We start from the raw sequence: 13,291 nt of genomic DNA on the forward strand, positions 1-13,291 counted from the left end.
CAACAATTTAAGGTGTGGTTTTCTAAAATACTTTTTAGGTGGGTAGAATGTTTAACAAAAGAGGAAGAATTGTTTGTGTAAGTGGTTAGTAATTTGGCTAAATGTTTATTATTATTATTATTATTATTCAGGCCTCCAAGGAGTCAAAAAGACTCATCGAGGGAGGTCCTTCCTAAGACATAAAGTCTGTCAAGACTCACTGAGGGGAGGTCCCCCCCCTGAGAAACACAAAGTCCATCATACCACTCTTTAAATTCACTGACCGTTCTCGCTCCCACCACTCCATCAGGCAATGCATTCCACGGCTCAACCACCCTCCACACAAAGAAACCACTCCTTACCCTCTTGCTCACAGTTTCCTTTCATAACTTCCAGGGATGGCCTCTTGTCATCACTCCTTCCCGCTGATCAACCAAGCGAAAGAACTCCCCAGTGTCAACCCTGTAACCACCTCTCAACAGTTTAAAAGTCTCAATCATATCACCTCTCCTTCTTCTATCCACCAAACTCTGCAGTCCACATTCTCTCAGCCGATCCTCATAACTATCCTTGTACAGTCCTGAAACCATCTTTGTCATCCGTCTTTGTATCCTTTCCACAGTTAATTTATCCCCTTCAAATCCTGGGGACCAAATCTGAGAACAATAGTCCAAGTGTGGTCTGATCAGAGACTTATACAACAGAATGATAACCCTCTTATCTCTGCAGGTCAGTGTCCTTCTAATAATAGCAGCAATCCTCCGTGTTACCTTCACCACCTTTGCAATATGTCCCCTAAACTTCAGGTTTCTATCAATCATCAACCCCAGATCTCTTGTCTCCCCTACTTCCTCCAGTATAACTCCTCCCATAGAGTATGCAGCATCCCATCGATGTTTCCCAAACCTCAAGACCTTACATTTTGCTGCATTAAACTGACATCCCCATTCATTTGCCCATCTATCTAGCTTATTTAAATCCTCTTGCAGGGCTACCACATCTGCACTATTACTAATAATCCTTCCCAGCTTCGCATCATCTGCAAACAACTGAATATCCCCCTGCAATCCACTGGCTATGTCATTGATATAAAGGTTAAACAATATAGGACCTAGTACTGAGCCCTGTGGGACCCCACTTGTAACCCTCTACCTCCTGGAAACTGCTCCACCATACACAACTCTCTGATACCTATCAGACAGCCAATCCTGAATCCAGTTGACCAATCTGACATCCAGACCCATGTGCTGCAACTTAAATATCAGCTTATCATGTGGCACCCTGTCAAATGCCTTCGCCAAGTCTAAGAAAATTGCAGTATATGCCTTTCCCTCATCTAATGTTCTTGTAACTTTATTATAAAAGGCTAGCATATTGCTAAAACAAGAGCCTCCTTTCACAAATCCATGTTGTTTCTCACAGATAACATTACCCTCATCTGCCCAATGCTGTACACGGTCCCTCACTACTTTCTCCAAGATCTTAACAACTACTGATGACACACAGACTGGCCTATAATTAGACACTTCCAGTCTGTTACCACCCTTATGCAATGGCACTATCTTACCTTCCTTCCATTCCCTGGGCACCTTTGCCAAAGCCAGACTTTCATTGAAAAGCCACGTTAAAGGTACTGTCAATTCCCTAGCACATTCTCTCAAAACTCGTGGCGAAATACCATCCAGTCCCACAGCTTTACTGACATCCAGAGTACTCAGTATCTGAAACACACTCTCCTCCTGTACCTCCAGACCTCGTACCAGTCCTATCCCTCTAGCATTAAAACTGACTCCTCTAGGATGAAATACTCCAATAAAGTGTTCATTGAACAATTCCACTATGTCCTCTGCATCAGTCACTCTATTCCCATTTTTATCCCACAATATCATTCTTCCACAGTCATTTCTCCTCCTACTGGCCACATATCTAAAAAATTCCCTAGGATTTTCTTTGGATCTTAGGGCCAATCTCCTCTCATATTCCAGTTTCGCTTTCCTTACCACACTAGTCACTCTTCTGGCCTGTGTCTTATATCTTATATTCCTCATGCATCTCTTCACCTATCTCCTTATATCTCTTCCATAGCCTCTTTTTCGCATGCAATTCCTGTTTAATATTGTTTGTCATCCACTTTACTCCAAATTGCGTCCTCTTCTTCACTCGTGGTATACAACTTACCATTGCTGATAACAAATATTCTTTCACAATTTCCCACGCACTGGTGATATCCCGGCCTTCCAATTCCTCCCTCCATGAAACTTCCCGAAGTTGACGTCTAAGACTATTATAATCACCTGCCTTATAATTCCACATAAGTTCCCGTCTCTTTGATACTCCTGCATGTCTATTCATTTTCCAAGTCAACACCATATGGTCACTCTCTCCAACTGGTGGGAGAGACGTCAACTCAGTTATTATCAACTCTTCTGATGCTATAACCAAATCCAAAATTTTTGAACCTCTTGTTCCCTCTGTTACATGTTGCCTAAGACATTTGTCCCTCAAGAATTCTAGAAATTCCATTCCCCTATTGCTACATGCATCTTCCTCTCTCCAATTTATACTACTGAAGTTAAAATCTCCCATAACAATCATTCTTCTTGCACTTGCCAAACTTAGCTGTCTAAACATCTCCTGGTCCCCATCCTCTGTGCTCCTGGGTCTGTTGCAACACCCCACTAAATATCCTGTCTTGCCTACCTCTACCTCACACCATACGCTCTCAAAATCATTTGTCTCACTTCCTTCCAAATTCTCCACTCTTAGAGGACATAGGTCATCACTTATCATAAGCAGCACCCCACCACCACGCTTTCCCCTCCTATCCTGACGAAAAATGCTATACCCAGCGACTTCTATTCCTGTTGTTATATCCCCTTCTGTCAACCATGTCTCAGTGATCGCAATAATTTTTGGCCAGGCTGATGCTATCTGCGCCACCAATTCCTCTCCCTTATTCCGGATACTCCTGGCATTAGTATACAGCATATAAATGCCATTGTTTCTATACCCAGCATTATCTCTTCTGGACTCCACTGCTTAGTGTTACCTGACATTGTCTCCCTTCTCCCAAGTATCCATTCCCACAAGAGGCCACCCCTGCTATCATCCTCCCTGGGACACACTGACTCGTTCAGAACAGCAATCTCTCCAGATGCCTACGTCCTTCCTCATTCAAATGTAAACGGTCTCTCGCATACAACTCCTCTCTTTCCTCAAACACACTCCAGGCATCCACATATACCAGTCCTCTCTTGTCACACATTCTCGCTATTATGCCATTCAATATCACCGCTCTTCTGCTCAGCTCATCATTATCATACCTAGGCAACACGCACACTATTTTTCCTCTCTCTGTCTTCTTCCGTACAGTCTCAAGCAAAAATCTCATATCTCTCGCTGCCTGACTTACATTACCACTCAAGTCATTCGTTCCTACCATCACAATCATCTCATCCACCCTTTCACCTCTCTTAATTGCCATAGCCACCCTTTCTATTGTTCCTCCTGGCAAACACTCCTCACGCATCCTATCTTGAACACCACGGATCATTGAGTCGCCATACATTATACCTCTTACCATTCCCTCGCTCCTATTGTTTCCATTCTCTCCTCTTCTTTCATTCCCATACCTCTCTCTTCTACTGTTTCCATTCTCTACTCTTCTAGCACTCCCATACATCTCTCTCATTCCCTCTCTCCTACTGTTTCCATTTTCTCCACTTCTAGCACTTCCATATCCCTCTCTCATTTTGTGTCTCCTACTACTATTTCCATCCGCTCGTCTTCTAGCATTCCCATACCTCTCTCTCATTCCATCTCTCCTACCGTTTCCATTCTCTCCTCTTCTAGCACTTCCATACCTCTCTCTCATTCCCTCTCTTCTACTGTTTCCATTCTCTCCTCTTCTAGCACCCCCATACCTTTCACTCATACTCCCTAAATTCTCTCTCTCCTACTCTGATTCGCCTTGCATTTATCTCTTCCATTCTCCTAATCTTATCTTTCATACTTCTGCTCTCATTCACAAGACATTCCACCTCCTCTTTCAACTCATCTATCTCCCTCTACAGGTCAGTCACTCTTAATCTAAATTCACTCTCCCAAACAAAACCATCTCCTAAACTTCCACAGTCACTCGCACCTTCCACACTATCAACTATTATTTTCTCATTCTCTGCTATCATACTACTTGTCTTCCTACATTCATTCCCCGTTCCTGGAGCAACAAAGTCGGATATCGATATATCTAATGTACTTATTTCCTCCAACTGCCTGCATTTTGCGCACATACGCTCTCCACTCTCTTTAACAAGCCACATATGTAATTCACGAGACGCATACATGCCGCAAGTACTGCATGCCACAAAGTCCCTTATGATATTGCTAATAATTGAGTTCTTAAATGGCGGAGGACTTGGCGTTATGCCACTTGCGACTGCTGCTGAATCCACCATCATTCCTTACTGCCGAGTAGCGTAATCTTTAATAATTATTCAATTAATAAATAAGAGGAAAAAAAGTACAAACATCAGAACATTTAAGTACTAAATATAATTAAATAAAATGAAATATAACTAAATACAGTAACTTAGCTTCGTTTTGTCTTCCACCGTTACGCGTTCGATTCCGACGGTACCAAATTATATTATATCGCGACAGCAACTAACTTCCAAAAAACAACCACCGAAGTATACTCGTATTCAGAGAAACAATTTAGCACTCAAAAACGTAGAAAAACGGGGAAAAAAGCGGACTATTCACCGATTAAAAATCACTTTCTTCTGCACAGCTCAAATTCACCGCCACTTAGCTAGTTTATATGTAGGACTGTTTATACTATCTACAATAGGATGCAAAGGTGTATCTTGTTTGTGTATTTTAGGATATTTTAGGAGCACCATATATTCTGTGTGTTTTAACTTGCAAGGGTTTGAGTTTTTTGACAATTTCTTTTGGCCAGGAAGTGACTTTGTTCAATAACTTGCACACCTTATTCTTTTGTGAGTTGGTGGGATCTCGATTTATGATTTGATATGTAGACCAGTCTTGGAGCAGTGTATGCATTTTGCTTTCATATTCTGTTGTATCCATTACTACAGTGGCATTACCTTTGTCTGATTTTGTTATTGTAATGTGGTTATTATTGCGTAGTTCTTTTAGAGCTATTATTTCTTTATGTGGGATATTATTTTTGGGAGGCTTAGAATGAATAAGGATATTGGCTACATCTAACCTAATATTATTGGCTATAGCTGGAGGCAAGTGGTAAATCCTGCATTCAACGGAAGCCATTATTTTGGTTTTAGGCACAATTTTAGGAGTAACGGCAACATTGTGTCCAAGACTTAATGCACTCGTGGCCTTTTTGGATAAGGTTGTCGATGACAGGTTCACAACACCGGCATCTTGATGAAATTGTGGCCGTTGCGTAGCATTGCGTTGTTGGAGGATTTCAAATTTTTTCGGTGTCGGTTTTTAACTTTAGCGAATTCTTTATTGGCTGTCGAGTCGGAGATTCTATCCAAGATATCCCATTGTGGGTTTGTTTTGCATTTGTAACAAACTTTGTGTTGTGTGCTCTGAAGATGCTGGATATAATACCAGCGAAATATTAGCTTTTAAGTTAATAAATAGTTATTTTCTTATCCATCTGTATTCACATCAAACCGTGAAATCTATTACAAAAATGTCTGACGAACACATAAGCCTATCCACGCGTATAGTTACACATAATTGTGAGATTGTTTCAGCCTATATGTAAGTGCCCTGAAGACGGCAACAGTTAAAGTTTGGCAAAACTAGTTGGTTAAGTTAATAAAATTGATCAACACTTGATCTGTAAACCAAAATCTTATTACTAAGAAGTGGATATCTCTTTGTTAAAGTTTTTATATCTGCAGAAGTATGTTTCTTGGAGAAACAAAAACCTAATATTATGGCACAGCATAAGTTCCCATATAGTTTCTTGTTTAATTTGCCTGTGTAATTCTCGTATATTTAATGAGGCAGTGCAAAAGAGGAGATACTATGATTAATTGAGGTCTCATCAGTGGGAGCCAGACCCAGAGGCAGGGCCGGCCTTCTCTATAAAGGGGCCCGGGTGCAAGAAACCTTTTGGGGGCCCTAAAATATTTTTTAAAGGTAAAAATTAAAGGATTCGAAATAAACGTATTGTAAAATCTCTTATCTGCAAATGATTTTGGCACAGGAAAACAAAAAAACACATTAGAAATATAACAGGTAACATAACGTTTACTGAACACAAAACAAAAGTATTAAATAATTAAAATAAATAAATATTTAACAAAAACAAAAGTAACCTGGCTCACCAACTAGCGCACAAAAACTATTTACAATTAATTATTGTTTAAAGTAATAAAAAAAATAAATAGGTTTGCTATTTAGGGGCCTAGTTTTACTAATACGTATATTGCTTAATATGTATTTATTTAAATATGCGATTTTTTTTTGCTATGTCATTAATCATTTCCAAAAAATTAGAATTTTTGGCAATTTTCTTTTCGATGCTTAATATAGCAAGTGCATTTAAGTGTTCTTTGCACATACTTGACCGAAGATAATTCTTTATCAATTTTAATTTGCTAAAAGAACGCTCTGCACTCGCTATAGTAATTGGTAATGTAAAGAAAATTTTCAATACAGTTAGCACATTTGGAAATAGTTCATTATAACTACTATTTAATATATATTGCAATATGTCTTGCGCGTTATTTACATTTTTTTGGTCCAAGATCAATTCTCGTAACAAATCAATTACCTGGATTAAGTCTTCATTTACATCTTTACTATAATATTTTACAAAATCCCTTGAGCGGTTTTCTAGTTCATTTTTTTCTAATGTTTTTATATCAGTGATTAATTTAAAATAAGAAATAACATTGGGTATATTTTTAAATCTCTCATCTATTTGTACAATAACAATAATCAATCAAAATTAAAAAAGTGACATCTAAATTCCTCTACCGGGTTTAGTAAAACTTCACTTTCTGCTAGTTCAGAAAATAATCTTTTTCCTTTTCGAATTCTTTTTTCAGGGAAGTCTTCGGAAATATTCAACTTTCGTGCTATCATTTTTGCATCGTCTAAAAATGTGTTAAATTTTGATCTTAAATTTTGGATTTCATTTTTAATTTTATTCACTAAATTAAAAGCAGAGTCAAGAACAATTGTTTTTGCTTGAAATAGTTTGTTGATACTATTAATTTTTGACAATATTGTAAACCACACTGATAAGCTTAAAATAAATGGCATTTCTTGTAATGAATGTAGTAGACTTAGCTTTGGATATTGCTGTGTTATTGTTAATTGCACCAATAAATTCTTCTAAGGCATTATAAGTTTGTTCAAACTGTGTATACGCTGCTGTGACTGCGTCTATTTTGGCTTCCCATCGAATAACACATAATGGTTTAAGCGTAATATTTAAAGGCTTTTGTATAATTTCCCACCTTTTTGTAAATGCAGAAAATACACAGTATAAACGTTGCAATATTCCAAAAATTTTTTTACAATATATACTAGTGGAAGCAGCATCACAAATTATCAAATTAAAAGAATGTGATAAGCAAGGTACATAAATTGCACGAGGGTTTAAACTACTTATTCTAGATTGTACGTCTTTATATGTTCTCTTCATATTGCTACCGTTGTCGTATGCTTGCCCTCTACAATTTATAATATCTAAATCAAGCTCACCTATTCTCTTTAAAAGTGAATTTGCTAGTCCTTCACCAGTCACATCAGTTACTTCAATAAATCCTATAAATGACTCATAATTAATTTTTTGTCTACAAAATTTACATATCTAATAATTATTGAAGTTTGTTCCTTGTGAGAAATATCAGGAGTACAATCCATTTGGATACCGTAATATATGGATGCTTTTATATCGTCTTTAATTTTATTAAGGACTTCATTACCTAACGCAGCAATAATTTCCTCTTGAAATCCATGCGCCAAATGATGCACAATTCTTTTTTTCATATTTTTAATTCTGTTTACATGATCCATTAGCATAGGATCATATTTACTTAACAATTCTATTAAACTTGAAAAATTTCCATTATTCGGCGTTCCTATTGTTTCACGGGATCCTCGAAATGACAGATTATTACTTGCTAAAAATAGAATTACATCTACAATTCTTTGGAATAGTAATTTTAGACGTTCCGTTTCTTTATTTATATTAATTTGATTTGATCTGTCAACAGTCGAACATAAATTAAGCCTTTTTAGTAATTCTTCCAAGCAATGAAAGAATTAAAGTGACCAACAGAAAGCTTATGATCTCGAATTACAGATGACAGTTTTCTCCATTTATTAAAACCATATATAAATCATGTTGATTGATCTTTTCCTCTTCTTTTGGAAAATAATACACAACAAAAGCAAAATACCGAGTCTTGAGCTTTTGAGTAAGCTAACCAGCTGCGAAGCTGAGTTTCACCATTTGGCATTTTTTTTAACGTAGAAAATGTAGTACGATGTAGAAAATGATCTACCTTCAATATTCTTAACGAATGCGTCTTGATGATGTTGTTTAGGTCCGGTTTTAACACAAAATAATCTAAATTTATCAGTTATAATATTTGGCCACAAACCTGGATCATTTATATTCACTTGATCACCATTGTTATTGTTTTCTTCGTTATTTGCTATATCCAAAACGTTTGTATAATCAGACGCGTCTTTTTCGACGAATCCGACAGTTTCTACATTTTCGTTGAAAAGTTGTGTAGCTTGTTTGGAGTTTTCTTCTTCAGTTGAAGTTTGAATCACAACTGCTGAAGTCGTAGCAATTTCGTTGTCAGATTTATTTTGTAGCCATGAAAACAAATCTACGTGCGACTTTTTGAGATTCTGCTTTTCTTCTTTTTTCTTTTCTGCTGATTTCCTTTTTTGACACCCAGAGGAATACTTTCTTGGCATGGATATTATGGGTTAGGCTTTGCCTGTCGAATAAGTAAATAATATTAAATATTTTTATCCCATGAATTAACAAAAAGTTAAATATGTACATACTTTTTACAATATTACAAAATTTTAGAAACACTCAAGGAATGTGTTTATTTTTTTCATTTGTTTACTTCAGTACATCAGTTTCACCCTTATCTATCACTATTAACTAAGTTGAAATTAATGTAGTTGAGATCTAATCACGTGCGGACAACACTTCATAATTCTGAATATTGATAATACATTTCACAAAGCTTTAAAAATAATTTACCGTATTTACTGAAATATAACTGATCCTCGGGTATAACTCGCACCCCTGATTTTACTTTGAAAAAAAAGAAATTGAAAAGTTTTGCATAACCTCGCACAGAAAAAAAAAATTTTAATCACGTTCACCTCATGGCAATGGTGACTCGCTTCCCATGGCAAACGACGCGCCTTCCATACTAGCCAATATGCAGAAGCCAGTAAAAGCAGGTCGTTTTATTGTATCACTGAATAAGGTACAAACATTTGCAGTCTGTGTAATATATTTCTCAACAAATAGTGCAATTAGAGACAGCTGGGATAAAGGCACTAACTAATGAATTGCATGTCCCTTCCCCCCAAAACTATGCTATTTAGCCACAAGCAAAACCATATGCTGCACTGGCAAACACTAAAAACTAGATGTGTGGTAGTCTGTCCCCCTGCTCAAATGCAGAGCAACAATAAAAATCAACAGAAAGTGTTAAAAGTCGTAAACGCGTTAAAGCTAGGAAATATATAGTGAATATTGTTATGGCACTTTCAGATATTGAATTTGGTTGAAGAGAATTAGCATTTCAATTCAAAAATTGTCTGCTGACTTTTATCTTTGACTCGTGTGATCTTTTGTTAATACTGCACCAATCATATATGCACATATCTTTACTGGCCTAGTACCATAGCTGTCTGTTCATTAAGTATCTCAAGTCTTGTAAATTACTGCTAATTTTTGCTTGAAATAATGGGAAAGCAGATGGTGCTATTTGGGTAGGATGCACACAAGGAAACTGCTCTCTAGGCAGGAAATAGCAATTGCAATATATGTGGGGATTTTACGAAATAAACTGAAAACTTTAGTTTCCGAAATTCAATGTAAAGGAAATTTGCTTTTATATCTAATAAGTTAAACATATTAATTGACAATAAATACTTCCAATCCATATTTTAATGACTTACGATTTAATAAAATCTAAATCCAAATACACTTTAGAAAACGGATACGTTCTTTACGAAACATGAAAAGATATATCAAATGATGGTAAAAGAGTCACGCCACGTCTGGATGCCTGACAAAAATAATGCAACAACTGAACTGGACAAAACTTGTACGTCAGTATATCGTGGAGATATATTGATGGCTTGGAAATAGGATGTTTCTAATTTTCTTATTATTATTATGAAACAGTTGGTAGAGTTTAATTAATTATTGCATTTTTATTTGATATAGCTGTACTTAATAAAATTGTATTATATTAAGTTAAAATATGTGTCAGCGAAGATGTTTGAAATGTATTTTTTTATTTAATTATTTTTTAAGATGAGCCCTGGATTGCATGCCGGAAAAAAAAAAAAAGTCATTGGTGTGCCACGTTTGGCAGGCATGTTAAGGGTTGTCCAACCCTGCACTAGACTAACCATATATAAAGAATATAATAAATATTTTTTCAATGGTTTCGATAACGAGCCACATGATATAAATGTGTAACAGATTAGGACAAAACTAATGATGAACCAGGCATTTTTGGGTAAAAATGAAATCGTGTTTGTTAATTTTTATACACTGCATAAATGTATCAAAAGGGTTAAGCAAAAACCCTAATATAATAGAGAAACACGGAGATATTATTATTACCGGCGGCCCTAAAATCCTGTCGATGAAATCCCTTTAGTTATAAGCAAAATTAGAAGAAGAAAAAAAAATAATAAAAAATACGTTTCCGCAAATGTGTACCAATTGTGCCCACTCGATCGTGGGGACCAGGTGCATTGCACCCACCGCACCCCCCAGATGGCCGGCCCTGCCCAGAGGTGATACTGAGGAAAGTAATGCCAAAGTCATATTTTCATATACGAGTAGCCAAAAGGTGTCACGTCTTATTATTAAAATACTCCGGATTAGAGATAGTTGCTGGAAGTTTTTCCACTTGGTTATAATATAAATTTCAGATACCAAGAAATTATATACTTGGTTTAATCCTTTATCCAAGTGTAAGCAAACAAAGTTTGCACCTGAAATATTTTCAGGACTGGGCCACTCGTATATAGAAGCTGATGACTTCACATCACTTGCCATAGTATCTCATAATCCAAAGCAAATATCCTTATGGATACATATATTTGCACCTGAAATATTTTCAGGACTGGGCCACTCGTATATAGAAGCTGATGACTTCACATCACTTGCCATAGTATCTCATAATCCAAAGCAAATATCCTTATGGATACATATAATGCTATGTATGGGTATGTATGTACTAAGGCAAGTGATGTGAAGTCATCAGCTTCTATATACAAGTTGTCCCAGTCCTGAAAATATTTCAGACGCAAACTTTGTTTGCTTACCCTTGGATGAAGGATTAACCTCCCTACTGGCTGAGGTGGATGAAATAGTGAGACCAAATTGCACTTCTTATCCATGTTATTCAACGGGTGTTACAGAATCGTATCCAGATTTAGCTCCATGTCTATAGACGTCAGGGCCAGTTGGGAGGTTAAACCAAGTATATAATTTCATGGTATCTTAAATTTTTTATTTTTTGTAATGCTGTTAGAGTTTTGGTTTCTATTTTTAGCTTTTAAAAATAATTTTTTGATGTTTATTTGGGAGATATTGTCTCTGATCTGCAGTGCTGTTCATGGTTCATAATGACAAACATAAATAATTACAGTGTAGAGGCACATAATGTGGGGGTGAAAGAGTAGCAAATATATCTCCCATGCAGGGAGCATTGAACACAGACTTCCTCTGGTGTTTGGCAGAGTAAATGACTGGAAGATTATTTGATATGTTACCTGTTATACTACCTGATATGTTACTATGAGTTTTAGTCAATATTCTATCTACTGGCACTCTGTAGAATCTTTTTACCATGAATAGAAGAGGTAGTGACTTTCTACAGTGTTTTTGTTCATGCCTTTGAAAGGGACTGCCTACAATGTATGCAAGATAGGTGAAAAAAAAAAAAAAAAAAAAAAAAAAAAAAAACAGAGAACTTGCTCTAGAGACCAGGCATGATAAGAGCTATGTTAGCTCTAGAGACCAGGCATGATAAGAGCTATGTTAAGTTTTCAATCAGGAATGTGGTAGTGTTCCACTAGAAATGAAAGTCATTTATCACCTGGATCTACAACATAGGCAAGAAACTATCTAGTTGGAAAACTAATCTAGTTGGAAAAATATTATTATTATTATTATTATGTGACACCTCCAGGGAGTCCAAAGACTCATTGAGGGAGAGTGTGTCAACAGCATCGAATGATTGATTCCCTTCCAACTACTAACCGAACTCAAACTTGCTTAACTTTTTGTGTGAGCCATTAGTAGCAGAGGCTTTACCAATCAACCAGCCTTTGCTGGCATAATCTGCAGTAAAATGATGGCATTCTTTTGTGAACTGTCCAATACACACACTGACACTAGGATGGAAAAATTATGCAGACACTTGAGTGATTCTAACTGTTGACAAAAACAGATGTGGGATTTTTGGTCCATTTCTCCACTGAATAACGGGCATCTGAGGAACTGCTTATTTAGCTTTTTTTTCCAACGTTACATTTGATGTAAAAATAATGGCAAAACTTCAAATAACAGACAGTGGAATAATCAATTTCATGTGTTAGATCTGATGTCATGTAGCCTCTTACACGTACAATTTAATATTGTATTAATGATAAAACAATAATTGGGGCATGCCTGAAAAGGCAAAAAAATTAAGACTTACTCTTGCAAAAGTTAGCTTGCAGGAAACCTCTCCTGTACTTTCTAAAATATTCATCTCTCCATACTGGTCTGCCCACCGTTGCCCACTGAAAAGATTATGAACACAGGTAGTCACTTTGTTCCATCGATAGTGATCGTTTGTTCTAGAAATGAAAAAAATGAAATGATTTAGTTGATTACATAAAAATTTCTTACCTTAATCAGAATATAAACAATGTTAATTAATAATAAGAGCATAAACAACAACAATTTTCGGAACTGAAAATTATTATTATTATTATTATTAACAACCAACTTCTATAGAGTCAGAGATTCGTCATGGGGAGGTACACACCTATTGCACACAATGCTCATCCAACTGTGCCT

The 13,291-nt window shown here is 36.4% G+C and overlaps 1 protein-coding gene across 5 annotated transcripts in view; it reads right to left on the reverse strand.

Annotated features, from left to right (window-relative positions):
- The window catches only part of LOC150109624 (oxysterol-binding protein-related protein 6-like), a 695,026-nt gene that overhangs the window by 74,321 nt on the left and 607,414 nt on the right, over positions 1–13,291 (reverse strand). For all 5 annotated transcript variants that reach the window (XM_090409290.1, XM_090409281.1, XM_090409257.1 and 2 more), the window contains one exon: positions 12,927–13,068. In XM_090409290.1, coding sequence (XP_090265416.1) covers positions 12,927–13,068 — 142 coding nt within the window. The remainder of the gene's footprint in view (positions 1–12,926; positions 13,069–13,291) is intronic.

The sequence above is a fragment of the Typopeltis vanoorti genome, chromosome 2, assembly GCF_054136105.1.
Source record: "Typopeltis vanoorti isolate ZY-2024b chromosome 2, IOZ_Tvanoo_1.0, whole genome shotgun sequence".
NCBI lineage: Eukaryota > Metazoa > Arthropoda > Arachnida > Uropygi > Thelyphonidae > Typopeltis > Typopeltis vanoorti.